This window comes from Zalophus californianus, chromosome 9, assembly GCF_009762305.2.
Source record: "Zalophus californianus isolate mZalCal1 chromosome 9, mZalCal1.pri.v2, whole genome shotgun sequence".
In the NCBI taxonomy this organism is placed as follows: Eukaryota; Metazoa; Chordata; class Mammalia; order Carnivora; family Otariidae; genus Zalophus; species Zalophus californianus.
Genome location: NC_045603.1, coordinates 98,239,630 through 98,257,720, shown reverse-complemented (window position 1 = coordinate 98,257,720; position 18,091 = coordinate 98,239,630). Strand labels below are relative to the sequence as shown.

General features: G+C 50.7%; 1 protein-coding gene across 3 annotated transcripts; it reads right to left on the bottom strand.

The window, feature by feature from the left end:
- Nucleotides 1–2,500: 2,500 nt before the first annotated feature.
- On the bottom strand, nucleotides 2,501–9,263 carry LOC113921652 (PILR alpha associated neural protein). 3 transcript variants are annotated; one of them, XM_035729159.1, is made up of 6 exons: nucleotides 6,898–7,032; nucleotides 6,762–6,816; nucleotides 5,982–6,493; nucleotides 5,149–5,230; nucleotides 4,123–4,344; nucleotides 2,501–3,800 (listed from the first exon to the last, which is right to left on the bottom strand). In XM_035729159.1, exons 2-6 carry the CDS (start codon nucleotides 6,776–6,778, stop codon nucleotides 3,779–3,781), a joined length of 855 nt encoding a protein of 284 aa, XP_035585052.1. In that variant the 5' UTR covers nucleotides 6,779–6,816; nucleotides 6,898–7,032; the 3' UTR covers nucleotides 2,501–3,778. The 3 variants fall into 3 exon arrangements, with proteins under 3 accessions (XP_035585052.1, XP_027448349.1, XP_035585053.1); XM_027592548.2 differs by lacking the exon at nucleotides 6,898–7,032 and adding an exon at nucleotides 9,207–9,263 and having other exon boundaries at nucleotides 2,502–3,800; nucleotides 6,762–6,821; XM_035729160.1 differs by lacking the exons at nucleotides 2,501–3,800; nucleotides 6,898–7,032 and adding an exon at nucleotides 9,207–9,263 and having other exon boundaries at nucleotides 4,119–4,344; nucleotides 6,762–6,821.
- Between the last annotated feature and the right edge of the window lie 8,828 nt (nucleotides 9,264–18,091).

The window sequence follows — 18,091 nt, the reverse complement described above, 5'->3', positions numbered from 1 at the left end:
TATTCTTTTCCTATTTTCATTAACTGGTACTCCCTGAGCCTCAGTGTCTCCAACTGTCAGCCCTGCTCCTGCCCTTGCTATAAGAAGCCAGTTTTTTAAGTGCTTTGAACTCCTTACAGAAGAGCTTTAGAGATAAATGTGGGGCGTAGGGGGAGGAGGGCTGTTAATTTTAGCCTGGGGTTTTCCAGCTGGCACACTGTTTCCATCTTGAATCACTTCCACACCCTGAGCTCTGCCTGGGAGATCCCTCCTCCTGGGGGCTTCCCCATTTCCTGGTTTGGTCTGAGCCATAATGGTAAGCATTCCAGAAAAATGCTTAAGAGAAGCCTGGCTGAGTCATCTGATGCACAGCTCAGGAGGCAAAGAAAGTACAGTGATGAGGGATGCTGGTCCCAGTGGTGCTTGTGATGTGTGGCCTCCAAGAACCAAAAGGGTAGTGTGACCATTTTTTTGTATTTTTGGTCTCTCACTAAGCAGTGACTCTCTGCTCTACCTCTTGCAACCTTCAAAGACCTCCAAAGGCCCCATAGTCTGTTTCAGTTTCATAAGAGAGGTTAGGATCTGTTCCCCAGGGCCTCCCAACTCTTCGTGGTTATCCTGACAATGTGATGTAGTTTGGGATATTTCCTTTAGGACAACTGGGAAGACTAGGGCGTCTCCTTTCTCCTGTCTTTCCCTGCCATCTGACTTTCCATGGGGAAGGAGGGCATTTAAGGGAGAAGGAACAGGTGAGGATTTCCCAGTGTCTTGGTGGTGTATTTTAATTTATTTAAATTTAGAGAAACAGCAGGCTAATCAGGCAATAATTAATTCCCTCTTCATTAGGGGCCTTCATGCATGCCTTTTGCATATGGGTGAGCCTCGGGGTCACACTGTCCCTCAGAAGAACTACAGTTGCAGAGGGTGATAGAGCCCCAGTGTGCTCTCCAGGCACTTGAGCTCCTTCCCCTTCTAAGCCAGTGCTCCTTTTTGCCCCCCCCCCTCACCTGACAAAGAGAAGATTCTTCGGGGGAAAGAAGGGAAAGGTTAGTGAGGCTTCTTCTCCCATCCACCTCAGATCTCTCCCTTACTGCCCCCGACCCATGTCCTCAGCACCTCTTCCTGCACCCTCATGTTCCATCCAGCCCTCTCCCGCCACCAGCTGCTGCTGGGATCTCTACAGGCCCCACTGGGTTGACCCGTAGCCCTCCTCAGCAGCTTGTTGGCTTTGCACCTCTGCTTTTAGTTGATTCATCACTCCTTGCCCCTGCTCTGCCTTTTTCCTCTGTAGCACTCTGTTTTCCTTAGGGAGACTGATGCCCTGAAAGTATACACTGCTCTGGTCCTGAGAAATATGCTCCCTCCTCCCCACTCACCATTGTGTGCTATATGGATTCAACCACACTTCCTTGAGTAGACAGTAAAGCTCCCCAACACCTAAAACACACACCTACCAACACCTATACACTCCTAATTCTAGCTGCAAAGATAAATACTTGGAGGCATTCAGAGTCCGGGGCAGCCCAGACTCGCTCACTACAGTCTCCTCCCTGGATCTCCCCATTTCCAGGGAGCAAGTGGGGCACAGATGGGGGCGGGGGGGGGGAGAAATGGGACCTGGGTGGTTACCATGGCAACAGAGCCTAGCAACAGCTGAGAGGCTGATGTGTGGGCTTTTGCAGGGCTGTCACTAGAGCCAAACCTAGAATGGGGGGCTCAGAGGTGATTGATCCCAGCTGGGCAGCCTATGTTCCCTCCCCCAAACATACCCCTTGATTCCACTCCCACACCCTAGCAGTGCCTCTCTTTCAGAGAGGGCAGTGTGGGGAAAGCTAAGGAGTTAACCACAGGGGTTCTAATGCTACACAGCTTTTGGGGGGCAGCTGTAGATGGGGGTGTTAGGGAGCAAGACAGAAAATAAACCAAGCAGGGCAGCCTCTTTCCTGTGGTCCCTCCCCTCTCACCTCTTCCTCTTTACTCCATTTTTCTCTCCTCTTTTCGCTCCTTACCCTCCATGTCTTATCCGCTCTCTCCTCCTTTTCTTGCTTGCTTCATTGCCTGTCCCTTTTCTCTGTCTCCTTTCTCATGGTCTCTCTTGACCTTCACTGGCAAGTAACGAGCAAGCCACTCTAGTTTCTCTTGCTCTGGCTGCTCCCTTCAGTTTCTCCCTTCCATTCTCTCCCAAGTTAAAGCCCAAGGGGCACCTGGGTCGCTCAGTCAGTTAAGCGCCTGACTCTTGATTTCGACTCAGGTCATGATCCCAGGGTCATGAGATCAAGCCCCACGTCAGGCTTCCCACTGGGCTGGGAGTCTGCTTAAGATTCTCTTGCTCCCTCTCCCTCTGCCCCTACCCCCACTTAAAAAAAAAAAGCCCAGGAACCCTAACTCCAGGTCAGAGCAGGCCAGTTCACACTGAATCTTAAAGGTTTCCCTCCAACCCCCCATCCTTCTTTTCCTCCCTTCTTGGTTGCCTGTTGCCTCCTCCCTCTCCTCTCTTCAGGGTTCGTAAGCAGAACCAGGGGTCTCCAGTATCTTGCAAAGGCTTTATTTGAAAATTTTGAAACTTACATCCCACAAGAATTCAAGATTATCACCACAAGAAGAAAGAGATAATACAAAAATATATATCACAGCATAGGAGCCAGGTAAGAGAGGGAGAAGGGAGGAAGGTGGAAAAATGGTGAGACGTGGGGACAAATGTGAGGGGAAGGGGGAGGACAGGCAAAAGGAGGGAGAAGTGAAAAAACCAAGGAGGGCAGGGAGGAGGAGTGTGAGGGAGGCCAGGAAGGGGAGGGATAGATTGGGAGGCAGAGCTCCCGATGGCCTTGAACCAGCTGGCCCCAGTCCCTGGCAGCCCAGGTGGAGTTAGGGAGACCCTCAGGGAGGCCTGGAAGTGGAGGACTGGCTCAGGGACTCTGAATTCCAGGGAGTGACCCACACATGGACAGCCAGGACAGACGAGACAAAGGGACTCAGGAGGAAGGGAAGGGCGAATGGGAGCCCCTTTCTCATGTAGTGCAGCAGGTGACTCCCCAATACCCATCTCCCAGACAACAGAATTTAGCAGTTGGGGGGGAGGAGTTTGGGGCCTCACTACCCCCATTCCCATGGGGGAGCCCTCAGGGTAATGAGCACGCCCTTGGAGTGGGATGGGGGAGACAATGAAACACATGACATGGAATGGGATGGGACCATGACAGATGGGGGCATGAGAAGCCCCCAGCTTACCTCCCACCCACCTCTGGGGCAGCATGCGGGGGCCACAGAAACTAGATCAGTGGGTGTTCATGAGGGAGAGTGTGAGCACAACACACAACACCACAACATGGGGCCAGGAAATGCGAGTGAGAGGTAACAGAGAGTCACCCACTGACCACTGAGTGACTGAGCTGAGCCTGGAATGTGGGAGGAAGAGAGAGCGAAGAGTGTGAAACAAAGGGCGAACGTGAGGGATGGGGAGGGGCGGTGTGGGTGGAGAGAAGGTGCAGACTGGCTGTACAAGAGTACAAGTGTGTGCGATGGCCCAGGAGGGTGGAGGTGAGTGTGCAAGGCTTTCATGTGAGTGTGCAAGGGAGGGGATGGGGGACCAGAAGCCACAAATATGTGAGGCCCCCCACCTAAAGGAGGGTGGGCAGGTAGGATCGCCTGTGGGGCCAGTGAGGGTTCCGGGGTGGTGTGCAAGGGCAGGAGCCAGGAGCCCCTGTGGCCCCAGCTCCCACAGCTGCCCCACCCTCAGTGGGTTGGGGGCTATGTCGGCCCCTTGGCCTCCTGCTTGGCGGCACCCCGACACTGGGGGGCATCACAGATTCACCAGGGGAATCCTGAGAGGAAGAGGGAAAGGGCACAGTCAGGAACCACTGGGTAAGCCAGAATCGAAGGGAAGTCCAAGGCAAAAAAGGGACTCCAGGGTAAGAGGGCAGAGTTGAGTTAAATGACAGCATGAGAATAGGACAGAGATCCACAGAGAGCAGAAGGAAGGGTCCCCTAGAGAGGACCTGGTCCAGTCCTAGGGAGGGCCAGGGGCTGTGTGGGGTCTAGGTCTACCTCCTCCCCACCCACCCAGGAGGGAACACCCCCAACCAAGGCTCTGGACCAAAGTTGCCTTACCTCCCAGCCCTCCCAGCCCTTTGCCCCTGCCCTCACCGGTTCAACTGGAAGGCTGGAGCCCCCTTGGGCTGGGGCATCCCAGGCCGGGGTCCCCCTCGGGGCTCCTCATGGTCAGGGGTGGGGGTAGGCGAGTCCCCAAAGGCCCCCAGCACAGTGACTCCAGCTGGGGACAGGTCTGTCAGCGGCTGCTGGCTCTCTTCCTGCCTCAGGGCACCTTGCTGCCCAGAGGGCCTGCGCCGCTTCTGGCTTCGGTCCCAGCTGGTACACAGGAAGGAAAGAGGTTCTCTCACACATTTAAGAAGCCCCCATCCCGGGCCTGCAGTGCTGGTGACGCCCAGCCTCCCTCAGACACTCCAACATCCCTACAGCAGAGAAACTGGCCTCTTACCGGTTCCCTATATCAAATATCTGGAGACTGAGTGTCCATAAAGCTACTTTTCCTATCCCGCAGAGGGTTCAGGGATGTAAACCATCCTCCGGACCTGGTCCAGACCCGCAGAATCAGTACCTCCTCCCCATCAACACAGAGTCCCCCAGAATTGCCCCCTCCCCCATACATACCCAGAAGAGCCATTTCTCTCCTCAGCAGGCGCCTGGAAGGTTTAGTTCTAGTTCAAAATCAGCTAATGACCTGGACACCTGAGTCTAATGATTCTCTCAGCAAAGTGTGAAGGACTGAGTGACCCATTATTAAATGCGTGCAAAGAAACCTCCAGACTTTCTCCCTCCTCCCCAGGCAGTCCCAAGAAGGGGCTCTGCAGAATGGGTCAGTTTTCTCTGTCTTGGAGGAAACGGGGACAAGGGATGCCCACCAAGGCATAAATAATTCCCCTCCCTCTCCCATTATCCCTGTATTTCCCTGGGAAAAGGAATTTGCCCTGATTTCTCACTGTCTCCCCCACCCAAATCCTTACCACCTTTTCCCAAGGTTTTTCTTGCTTAAATCCACCACTTCCTAGCCCACCTCCAGCAAAAATGCTGCCCTTGCTCCTGCCCTCCTTCCAGCCAAACATTGCCAAACTTAGGTCCCCATCTGCCAGCACCCTCCTCCCTGCAGCTTACCAGAACTTGAAGATGATGCCAGTGGCCACGAGAACAATAATGATGGAGATTGTAATTGTGACATAGAGCTGGGGGTCCACACCTGATTCGGGGGGGAGAAAGTTTTAGGGAGGCCTGAGGTGGTAGGAGCCAAGAGGGGGTGGGGTATGGGATTAGGTTGCGGGTTCAATAAGCTTGCGGAGTGTTGCCATTTGAATCCACAATGTCCAACTCTTTCTGCTTTCCTGACCCCCCCCACCTTCATTCTTAGCATCAGCTTTCCCTGAAGTTTTTAGTTCTTTTCCTCCACGTTCCCAAATCTTCTGTGTACATGTGATGAGGAGGAGGCTCCAAGGTCAGAGAGAACCCCTCTCTCTGCATAGAAACTAGGGGTGGAAATGTCCATCTCTGCACTAGCCCCACCCCCAAACTGGCCCTATCTTGGCATTCCTTGAGCAGAAATGTCACCCTCATGGTCCCTTTCATTCAAGGTGTTCTTCTGCATGGAATACTCCCGCTCCATTTTCAAGGTCCAGCTCCAATGTCAATGTCCTGATCCCCAGGCAAAAGTAATCTCTTCCTCCCTTCTTTTCCTAAAAACATGCTGTGTGTGCCTCTACTAGAGCACTTATTACATTGACTCATCCCTGAGTGTTCACACATCTGTCTTGTCCAGTGGACCTGAGTCCCTCCAGGGCTCAGAGTGTGTTTCATCTTTGCCCTTGTGCTGGCACAGTGCCTGACACATTTGTGGGAGGAGCTAACAGACAAGATCTCTGTTGCTGCCCATAGAGCCTTCAACCAGCCTCCCCACTCCTCGATGCCCCCTACCAGCCTCTCCCACTCACACTCACCTTCCCCATGGGTCCCAAAAAGGAATGGCCGCAGGGTGGCAGGCGCTTCTCCAAGGATGAGCCCATCTCCATCACCCCGCATGGAGTCTGAGTTGGGGTGTGGGGTTGCCAGCCCATGGGGGGCTGCAAAACCATAGTCCAGGGGCAGAAATCCAGGATTGGCAGAGTTGGGGTCCCCCCCATCCTCTCGAGACACTGTAGGGCCCCATACAATAGCCCAGGGGTACTGGGATGAGGGTGGCCCCTCCTCAAAGCCAGATGGGGTGGCAGGGGGTGCAGTGCCTGGCAGGACCTGCCGACGCGATCTTGGGACCCGAGGGGATCGGCTTGGTGGGGGTGCCCGCTCCCACACGCACACGTGGCGTGGGGCAGAGGGGCCTCCCCGGGCACAGGGGGGCCGGGCTGGGGCTGGTGGGGTTCGAGGGGAGGAGGAGGAACCTTGAGCAGGTGGTGGGAGGGGCAGCAACAGCAGTGGCCAAAGAGGGAGGAGGTGGGACAGGAGCAGTGCGGGCCTGCAAGAAGGGAGAGAAGGGGGGTGAGACAAAGCCCGTTGGTCCTGGGCTTATTGTGTGCGGAGCACAGGCTCATACCAGAGGTCCCAGGCTGCCTCCCTCCAGCTTTCTCGGGAAAAGCAGGTGGGCTTTGGGAAGATTGACCTCATTTCCTCCCTTCCTAGGGTCTGGCCCTCAGGAAGGAAGGCCCAGGGTGGACCTAGGAGGGAAGGGGGCCCGGACCCCAGGAGAAGTGGCCTCTAGGCTCCCTCTGCTGTGCCAAACTTACCACATCTTGGACTTCATGTCTGAGCTCTTCCTCAGCTGTGACCCAGATTTTCAGACTTTACTAGGGGAGAGAGGGGGTCGTCACATCCCAACCCTGCCCTGAGCGCTTCCCCAGCTCATTCAGCCACCAGTCCTACCCGAATCAGCCCTCCAGATCCTCTGAGGCTGTCAGCTGCCGCTTAGCATCCTTCTGGGGGGTGGGGGGATCTCCCAGAGTGGTTCCTGTCTAGCCCCCAGCCCCTATCTACTACTGCCCAGAGATCCTTGTAACTTCCCCACCTCGGGGTCTACTCTTACTTCTCTGGCTTCCTGCCTTGTCACTTCCTCTGCCCACAGCTCTAAGCTCTTGTTGGAGCTTAATTTAGAGCCAAGAACCTTGTGATTCCTTGAGCACCTACCACTAGGGAGGGAGTCTGAGAGTGGGGGAGGGAAGAGGAAGTCAATCTGAGTGAGTGTGTGAATGTGTGTGTGGCAGCGAGTGCACAAGGGGAGCACTGCAGCCTGCCCAGCCTGCTTGGAGTCCCAAGCGGTTCTCCCGGGGAATCTACATGTTCAGGAGAAGGGAAATAGGGGATGGAGGGATGGAAAGAAAGAAACAGAAAGAGGGGCACCTGGGTGGCTCAGTCGTTAAGCGTCTGCCTTGGGCTCAGGTTGTGATCCCAGGGTCCTGGGATGGAGCCCCATATCAGGCTCCCTGCTCTCTGGGAAGCCTGCTTCTCCCTCTCCCACTCCCCCTGCTTGTGTTCCCTCTCTCACTGTGTCTCTCTCTGTCAAATAAAATCTTAAAAAAAAAAAAAAAAGAAGAAGAAGAAACAGAGAAAGACAGAGGTGGGTGGGAGAGAAACTACAGAGTATAATTTTTGCTCAATGTTAAATCATCCAAATGCATAGGTGCTCTCTGAAGGGAGGTGGAGCTGGGGAGAGGCCACCCCCTCAGATGTAGCTCTCCTGGGTAGAGTCCTGGGAGAATCCGGATAGTTGGGTTTTGAAAGAGGAAGGACATGTTCTCAGAGCTGAAGGGGGTGGGTCCAGGGGGGCCAGGCTCCCCAGAGTGGTTGAGGATACACCACCCTGGGTCCTCTGGATTCTGGGTCTAAATCTGCACACTAAGTGCTCTCAGAGAATAACAGGCGAATATGATGGGAAAGTCTGGGGAAGGGCAAGGGGAAGTGGGCTGTGGGGAGGGGGGTGAAGGGTAAGAGGCTGAGGAGAGGAGAAAGGTGAAAGAAAGGTGAAGAACTGGGCACAGAGCACGGCAAGAGGGAGAGGAGTCTGCCTGAAAGAGGTTGGACTGGGAAGGGTGTGGGTACAGAAGATTGGAAGCCTGGAGGATGCTGAAGGGAGAACAAGCTAGGAGTACAGGTGAGAGAGGGAAACAGGGAAAGCGAGGGGGTCGCAGGATCAGGGGAAGAAGGGGCAGGGGCAGGAGGACAGGGAAAGAAAGGTCTAGGCAGGACGGGAAGTGGAGAGAGTGGAAGGGGAAGAGAGAAAAGGGGTGGAGAAGACCAGGGACGCGGAGAAAGGAAATGGAAAAGGAGAGAACATCATACCGAGGACCAGATGAGAAGAGGAAGGGAAGGGGGACTGAAAACGGAGCAGCAAAGATGGAGGAGTTGGAAAGTGTTTCTTCAAATGTAAAGGGATATGGAGCTCTGGAAAGATATAGGGATGGGAGCCTGGTGGGCTGAAGGGAGAGAGGGACGCGAAGAGAAGGAAGCTGGAGGGAGGGATCAAGGGAGGGAGGAAGGAGGTTAGAGCGAACCAGTGAAGCGGAGAAGGGCTCACGGGGACATCTGTGGCCAGCTGACTCCAGGACTCATTTGCCTCTCAGCCTTATGCATCCCCCCACAACCAACGTCAACTCCAGTCCCTGAGCCCTGCATCCCCTTTAGCCACCCCCTCCAGGAAGCCCGCAGTCCCCAGCCTGGCGCGCCACCCCCACCCTCTCCTTGCTTCTCACCGACCTGTTGTGCGCAGGAGACGAGCTGGGGGTGGGGCGGGAGCCTTGGGGTGGGGGAACCGGGCCCCATCCCCAGCGCTGCCCCGGGCCCACCCGTCCCACCGGCCCGCGCTCCCCGGGCAGGCTGGAAAGGGCGGGAGTGGGGAGGAAAGCGAGGACCAGGAGGTCAGCGAAGGGGCTGCGAGGCAGGCAGCGCCGAGAGCAGAAAGGGAACCCGAAGCAGGAGGATGCACAGAGCCGAGGGCTGAGCCGAAGGCGGGATGGAGGCAGCCGCGGGGCCGGTGACCGCTGCGCCAGGAGGGCAGGATGGAGTCGGGACCCGCGGAGGGATGGAGAGCGCCGCGGAGAAGGCGCGCCTCGGAGCCGGCGGCTGAAGCCCGGGCCAGGGACCGCGCCGGGAGGGGCGGGGGGCCGAGGGCGCCGAGTCGGGAAGGGCAGGGCCGGGCTCCCGCGGGCGGGGGCGTGGGGGGGGTCCCTCTCGCTCACCTGCATGCCTGGCGCGGCGGCGCGACAGCTGCGGGCGCTCGGGGCGGCGCGGGGCTGGGGGGTCGCGGGGGTTTGTGGGTCACGGGGCATGGTCGGGGGGTTTGGCCGGCAGCCGGGGCGCTGGAGAGGGTGGGGGGTGGGCGCCCGGGGCGCGGGGCGGCGGCGGTGGCGGCGGCGGCGGCGGCAACGGCGGCGGCGGCGGCGGCGGCGGCGGGAGATGCTCGGCTCGGCTCGGCTCGGCTGGGCTCGGGCTGCGCTCGGCTCGGCTGGGCTCGGCGCGGCAGCTCCGAGCGCAAGGTCTCCGCCTCTCCCCCTCCCGCGGTGGGCCACGCGCGGTTTAACCCTCCCGCTGCCGAGCCGCAGGACTGGCGCACAGCTGGGTCCCAGGTGGAGGGTTGGACAGGGCAGACGAGCGGGACCGACAGTCTGATTCCCGGGGTCCTGGGAGCGGGCTTCTCCACCCCTTTCACCCAACTCCATGGGTACCCATGGTCGTTCCAGTCAGTTTCTGAGATTCTGAGTCACCCAAGGCTCTGCATCCCCAAGGCCGTTTCGCCCCTGGTGGACATTGCAGAGCGCCGGGAATCTAGGTGGGGCTGGGGGTGGGGGTAAGGACCTCGAATCATCCTTGGATTATCCCAAAGGCTTGATCCCCCATTTCACTCTGGCCCTGCTACAGTGCATTCTCCTGGAAGCTACTCAAATGATCTGTAAAATAAGTAGATCAAGTCGCATTACTCAGCTTTTCTAGCACTCAGAATATCCAAACTCCTCATTGTGACTTACAAGGCCCTATATGACCTGTCCACTAGGTTGCTCTCTGATTTCCTCTCCTCACACTCTATGCCCCAGCCACATTGGACATGATCTATGTTCCTAGAACTAGAGGATCTTAACCTGCCACTGAGCCTTGGCACTTACTGTTCCCTCTGCCTGGAATGTTTTCCTCTGGCTTTTCACAATGGCTCACATTTTTTTCGTTAAAATTTCACTGAGATCCAATGTCACTTCCTCTGAGAGGCCTTCCCTAACTTCTCTATCAAAAGTAGCTTCCCCTATTGCCACTCTCACTCCATTCTACCCCGTCCTTCTCAATCATGTTTTATTTTTTTTTTAAAGATTTTATTTATTTATTTGTCAGAGAGAGAGAGGGAGAGAGCACAAGCAGGGGGAGCGGCAGGCAGAGGGAGAAGCAGGCTCCTCGCTGGACAAGGAGCCTGATGTAGGACTCAATCCCAGGACCCTGCGATCATGGCCTGAACGAAAGGCAGATGCTTAACTGAATGAGCCACCCAGGCATCCCAATCATGTCTTTTTTTTTTTTTTGTGACAATTGATCATGTTTTATTTTTATTAGGTTACTCCAGCTCAATACTTCCTTCCAAATATTTCTTTTTTTTTTAATTTTTTTATTGTTATGTTAATCACCATATATTACATCATTAGTTTTTGGCCAATCATGTCTTATTGTGATTACACTTGTAGGACACCACGCTCTTCTTAGTTTCCCTTCAACCTCACTGGCTTTCCCTTCTCAGTCTTCTTCTGCTCGACCTCTAAATGTTAGCACTCACTATGCCTCAGTCCTTGGTTCTCTTCTCTTTCCACATTCTCTGTCCAGTGATGTCATCCAGTCCCAGGGCTTAAATACTATGTAAATGTCAGCAAGTCCTAAATTTATACCCAAAGCTCCAGACTCATTTATCCAACAACCTGCTTGACATCTCCACTTGGATGTCTAATGGCCATGTGAAGCTAATGTGGCTAAAATAAATGGCTTGAATTCTTCCCCCGCCAATCCATTTCTCTCTTTGTGTCCCATCCTGGGACATGACAACTACTTGTTTGGGCTGAAAACCTAGGGAACGTCTTTTTCCTCCTTTCCCCTTTCTCACTAATTCTTGCCTTGTATCTAATTCACCAGCAAGTTCTGTGAGCTCTGCATGCAAAATACATCCTGAATCCACCCACTTCTCTCCACCTTTGTTACTTCCGTCCTGATTCAAGCCATCATCTCTCATCTGGAATAGCGCAATAGATTCTTAGCTGGTTGTTTGCTTCTGCCCTTGCCCTATACAAACCAGTCTTCACAATATCCAGTAATATTTTTATAACCAAATCATATTATGCTCTTTCCTGCTTAAAATATTTGAGTGCCTTTTCATTGTGCTTAGAATAAATCTGAGCTCATTGTTAGGAGAGGCCCTCCAACTTGTACTCCTCGATGTTCAAACAGTGCTCCTGCCAGATCAAATCTCTTGATGTTCTAGAACATCTGAAATGATTCCCTTAGCACCCCGGCACTTTTGACTACCTCTTTCCGAAATCCTTTGCCCACCCCTCACCCTCTTCTTCACCTGGTTGGCTCCCTCTTGTCATTCAGTCACCCACTCTGTTTCTTCAATATGTTTTGTTGTCTTCCCAACTCATCACTCTCTAAAGTGATCTTATATTTGTTTACTGTTTATTGCCTCCCCCTGCCCCTACCCCACCCTCAGCCGCCATACACTAGAGAACAAAGATCTCCTTTGTCTTGTTCACCTTGTATCCTCAGAGCCTGGCACATAGTAGATGTTCAGTATTTATTGCTTGGTAAACTTTACCTGGGACCCCTGCCCATTCTCTTCTCTGCTCTCCCCCTGCCTTTCCTCTCTGTCTGCCTGCCCTCCCTGATCTCTGCCCTGTGCTGAATGCTGTAGGTTGAGTCTCTGCTCACACCCACACCCCTGCAGACTCTTGACCTTCATCCTCTGCATTATTCCTGTCATTAGCCTGGCACTCCCACCTCCCGGAAGGAAGCCTGCTGTTCTGACCAGCATCTGCAGCGGTTGCCCTCCTGTTTGTCCTTCCCTGACAGCCCTTCATTCAGAAGTCAGCCCAGCAGTGACTGTACCGAGTGTTTCCCGGTGGCCGGGGAAAGACGGTACACATTGAATGCGAAGCCGGCCATGCGAGGCAGGGTGTGCAAATCATGCCATATCCTGGGCTGGTGCAATAAGCCCCATATCCTGAGGACATGCTCTAAGAGGACTCATTATGTGATGGATGTGGGTCAGATTTACCAAGGGAATAATTCAGTACCCGTGCAAGTGCCTTTCACACTGAGGACTTTGGATCATTACCAATTATTTCTAGTATTCTTTTTTTTAAATAAAGATTTCTTTTCTTTATTGGACACACACACACAGAGAGAGCGCGCACAAGCAGGAGGAGGGGCAGAGGGAGAGGGAGAAGCAGGCTCCCCACTGAGCAAGGAGCCCGATGCGGGGCTCGATCCCAGGACCCTGGGATCATGACCTGAGCCGAAGGCAGACACTTAACCGACTGAGCCACCCAGGCGCCCCTATTTCTTGTATTCTTGATTCATTCATTCTTTCAACGACTCTTTTTGGAACATGCTGGGCACAGGTGCTGCTGGCTGGGGATATAGCAGAGAGCAAGAACAAAGTCATCAATGTCCTCATGGAACTTCGAGTCTAGTGAGGGAGACAGTGAAATACAGAGTGATAAATGTGTCTTCGGATGAATTTGAAAACCTTCCCACATTCCACAATCTATAAATTCTCTCCCTGTGTCTGGCTCTGCTGGTATCTTTATCATTATCTCTGTGCTTATTGGGGTTTCCCAGTATTTGTCAGGGTAAATTTCTGTCTGTTTCCTGTCCTCAAATGTCCAACGTCCTTCCAGACTCTTCTCACTTGCAGCTGATGATCCCGCTTGCTGCTTCTCCGAGAGAAGAGAAGCAGAAGAGACTCTCCCCGACCCCCACTGCCACTACATCGCAGCCCACCTCTCCTTCTGTGGGGGATCCCTGGCCTTCTCAACGACCCGAAGTCATCACTCCAGTGGCTGTCCTCCCTCTTCTGTGGTATCACTCTCCTCTCTACTTGCTTATCCCAGAAGCATGTGAGCACACTGTAATTTCCTATAGCCTAGAACAAGCCTTCCCTAGCTCCACCTTTCCCTCCAGTGTCTGCCCTTCTCTACTTCCCTTTACAGCAAAGCTTCTCAAAAGATGGTCTCTACTCACCATCTCTTCCACTTCTCCCATTCCTTCTCTTTCTCTTTTATTAATTTAAACTCTTTAATTTTTGCAATTCATTAGTGTTTTTTTTTTCTTTTCTTTTTTTTTAAGCATGGGAGGAGCAGAGGAAGAGGGAGAGAGAGAGAATCTTAAGCAGACTCCAGGCCCAGCTCAGAGCCCGACATGTGGCTTGATCTCAGAACCCTGAGATCATGACTTGAGCCAAAATCAAGAGTCAGATGCTTAACTGACTGAGTCACCCAGGTGCCCCTACAATTCATTATTTCGAATTGGTAATACATTCACATGTGCAAGAAGTTTCCAATATATAAAAAGGTATACAGTGAAAGTTCTCATTCTTTCCCTTCTCCACCATCTTTCCAGTTCCAATCCCATCCAATCAGTGTGACTAATTTCTATGCATTCTTCCAGTTTATGCATGCACAAGCAAATAGTAATATAAATCCCTATTCCCCTGTGTGTTTTTTAAAGACTTTATTTATTTATTTGTCAGAGAGAGAGAGCACAAGCAGGGGGAACTGTAGGCAGAGGGAGAAGCAGGCTCCCTACTGAGCAAGGAGCCTGATGAGGGACTCAATCCTGGGATCATGACCTGAGCCGAAGGCAGCCGCTCAACCGACTGAGCCACCCAGGCGTCCCTCCCCCATGTATTTTACATAAAAGTTGGTGTAATGCGTATACTGTTCTACATCTTTCCTTTTGACTTAACAAAGAATCTTTGTTATTTTGCTGTATCAATGAATAGAGACCTTCGTCACCCTTTTTTAGGCAGCCTCATCATATTTTTTAAGATTTTATTTTTATTTATTAGAGAGAGAAAGAGAGAGTGAGCATGAGCGGGGGGGGGGGGCAGAGGGAGAGGGAGAAGCAGGCTCCCCACTGAGCAGGGATCCCGATGCGGGGCTCGATCCCAGGACCCTGAGATCATGACCTGAGCCGAAGGCAAACGCTTAACAATTGAGCCACCCAGGCACCCCCCCCTTTGTTTAAAGATTTATTTACCTATTTAAGAGAGAGAGAGAGAGGGAGCATGAGAGGGGGGAGGAGCAGAGAGAGAGGGATAAGCAGAAACCTCGCTGAGCCCAGAGTCTGATGCGGGGCTCCATCCCAGGACCCTGAGATCATGCCATGAGCTGAAATCAAGAGTTGGACGATTAACTGATTAACCAAGTGAGCCATCCAGTCCTCACCTGACTTTTTTTTTTCCTCACCTGACTTTTAAGATACTACACTGTCCTGATTTTTGTTCTACCACACTGATTCCTCGCTCTCAGCCCGCTTTGCTAGCTCATCTCCCTGACAGCCGCACCTTGACTCTCTTTATCTATGGTCATACCCCAGGGTTATTCAGTCTCTGGGCTTTAATATCATTTTTTTCTAAAATAGATAGATAGATATCATTTTTTCCCCTGATGACTCCTAAATTTTTGTCTCCAATCCAGCCTCTTCCCTCCTTCCAGACTTTTCAGTCACAAATCTGCCTCTCCCTTAGCACTTCTTCTCTCTGTTGTTGTTTTTTTTTAAGATTTTATTTATTTATTTGACGGAGAGAGAGTGAGAGCAGGAGCACAAGCAGGGGGAGTGGGAGAGGGAGAAGCAGGCTTCCTGCTGAGCAGAGAGCCCGATGCAGAGCTTGATCCCAGGACCCCAGGATCATGACCTCAGCCGAAGGCAGAGACTTAACAACTGAGCCACCCAGGCACCCCTATACTTACTCTCTTTTAAATGGCATCTTTATTCTTCCAGTTGATCAGGACAAAAATGTTGGAGTCATCCTTTTTTTTTTTTTAATGTCTGTAGAGCTGGCTAGTATTTTCTTTTATTTAACTTTATTATCTAAGTATATAGATATAGAAATATAATACATATGTATGTGGCGTCTGGGTGGCTCAGTCGGTGAAGCGTCTACCTTCTGCTCAGGTCATGATCTCAGGGTCCTGGAATCGAGCCCCATGTCAGGCTCCCTGCTCAGTAGGAAGTGGGCTTCTCCCTCTCTCTCTGTCCCTCCCCCCTACTTGTGCTCTCTCTCTCAAATAAATAAATGAAAAATTTATACACATACTTATAATATAAATATTAAAAAATTAAAAATTTATACAAAATATTTACATATAAATATAACTTTACATATATATAAAGCTTGGCACACAAGATATTATATGTATGATAGTTATGTATGATAGATACAGGAAAATAAAATGAATATCTATAAACCCACGACCCAACCCAAGGACTAGAAAGTTGCCAATAACTTGTATCTATGGGATTCCCCTATCTTCTCATTCCCCTGTCTCCTCCCTATAATCACTATCTCCCGAATTTTTTATTATTCCATTGTTTTTTATTTTTTCTAAATATTTTATTTATTTATTTGTCAGAGAGAGAGAGAGCACCTGCACAGAAGCAGGGGGAGCAGCAGGCAGAGGGAGAAGCAGGCTTCCCGCTGAGCAGGGAACCCCATGTGGGACTCCATCCCAGGACCCTGGGATCATGACCTGAGCCGAAGGCAGAAGCTTAACCGACTGAGCCACCCAGGCATCCCATTTTATTATTATTTTTAAAGATTTTATTTATTTATTTGACAGAGAGAGACACAGCGAGAGAGGGAACACAAGCAGGGGGAGTGGGAGAGGGAGAAGCAGGCTCCCCGCCGAGCAGGAGCCCGATGTGGGGCTTGATCCCAGGACCCTGGAATCATGACCTGAGCCAAAGGCAGACGCTTAACAACTGAGCCACCCAGGCGCCCCCATTTTATTATTTTTTTTAAATATAGTTTTCTCACAAATGGATGTAAGCTTAAATATACTTGTTAGTCTTGTTTATTTTCAAGCTTAATAAAAAATGGTATGATATGTTGTCTTCTGGTACATGTCTGTTTTTTCATTCAATATGGTGTTTCCAAGATTTATCCATATTGTTGCAGTTAGCTGGAGTTCATACACTTTCACTGGAATGTAATGGGCCACTGTGTGAATATGTCAAATAAATCATTGTCTATTCTCCTGTTGATGGATTTATGAATTGTTTCTTTCTTTCTTTTTTTTCTCTCTTATAAACATTGTTGCTATGAGAATTACTGTATTTGTCTCCTGTATATGTGCAAGAGTTTCTCTGGAGTGTATATCTACTAGTGAAACTGCTAGGTTGTGAGGCCTAAGAATAATAATCTTTGAGCAAGAATGCCAAATTATTTTTCAACTTACACTCCTACCATTAATATTTGAGTTCCCGTTGATTTACATTCTAACACTTGTATTTTTAGACTTCTTAATTTTTGCCAATCCAGTAGGTGTGTAATAGTATTTCATTGTGGTTTTATTTGGCATTTCTGTAATTACTAATACAGTTGAGAATCTTTTCATATTCTTTTTTTTTTTTAGAATTTATTTTTTTAATTTAATTTAATTTTTATTTTTTTTAAGATTTTTTATTTATTTATTTGACAGAGAGAGACAGCCAGAGAGGGAACACAAGCAGGGGGAGTGGGAGAGGGAGAAGCAGGCTTCCCACGGAGCAGGGAGCCCGATGCGGGGCTCGATCCCAGGACCCTGGGACCATGACCTGAGCCGAAGGCAGACGCTTAACGACTGAGCCACCCAGGTGCCCCATCTTTTCATATTCTTATGAATGTCTTTTGAATGTCCTCTTCCAGGAAATGCCTAATCATTTGGGTTGTTTGTATTTTTCTTATTGAGTTGTAGGAGTTCTTTATGTATTCTGGATACTAATCTTTGGTCAGCTTTATATGTTGCAAATATCTTCTCTTTTGTGAGATATTTGTGACATGTACTTTACATTTTTCATGATGTATTTTGATTATCAGAAGTTCTTTATTTTAACATAGGCATCTTTATCATTTATGATCATGCTCTTTGTATCTTGTATAAAAAAATCACTCTCGGGGTGTCTGGGTGGCTCAGTTGTTAAGTGTCTGCCCTCAGCTCAGGTCATGATCCTGGAGTCCCGGAATAGAGTCCCACGTTGTCAGGCTCCCTGCTCAGTGGGGAGCCTGCTTCTCCTTCTCCCTCTGCCACTCCTCCTGCTTGTGCTCTCTCTCTCACTGTCAAATAAATAAATAAAATATTTTAAAAACATCACTCTCTACCCTCCTGGTCAGAAAAATATTTTCTTACATATTCTTCAAGAGATTTTAAACTTTTACTCTTTATATTTAAGTCCTAAGTCTACCCAGAACTGATTTTTTGTGTATGGTGTTTTTTAACAGTCTATTTTATATTTTTTAATATGGAAAATGAATGATCCCAACCTCATTTATTAAATAGTCCCTCTTTTCTGCCTGATCTGCTTTGCTAACTCAGTTATGTATCACATTTCTATATATACATGGATCTGTTTCTGGACACTATTCTATTCCATTAGTCAACTTTTTAAAACCTGCACCAATAACGCATTGTCCTATAGCTTTTTTATTAATTTATTAATAAAATCTTATTTATTTATCAGAGAGAGAGAGGGCACAAGCAGGGGGAGTAGCAGGCAGAGGCAGAGGGAGAAGCAGGCCCCCCGCAGAGCAGGGGGATGCCTGATGTGGGACTCGATCCCGGGACCCTGGGATCATGACCTGAGCTGAAGGCAGTCGCTTAACCAACTGAGCCACCCAGACACCCTGTCCAGAGAGAGAGTGCACAAGCAGGCGGAGTGGCAGGAGAGGGAGAAGCAAAGTTCAATTGGAGTCAAATTGACATCCTTTTGATACTGAAATTTCCTACCATGGACTTGGGATATCTCTTCATTTATTTAGGTCTTTAATGTCTTTCAGTGACGTTGTATCATTTTCTCCATACAGATTATGCACATCTGTTTTATTTATTCCTAGGCA

Coding starts and splice junctions, on each gene's coding strand:
- LOC113921652 (XM_027592548.2), bottom strand. Junction 5,231..5,981: donor TTTTGGGACCCATGGGGAAG/GTGAGTGTGAGT, acceptor CCCCCGAATCAG/GTGTGGACCCCCAGCTCTAT. Junction 3,801..4,122: donor CCAGCCTTCCAGTTGAACCG/GTGAGGGCAGGG, acceptor TCTTCCTCTCAG/GATTCCCCTGGTGAATCTGT.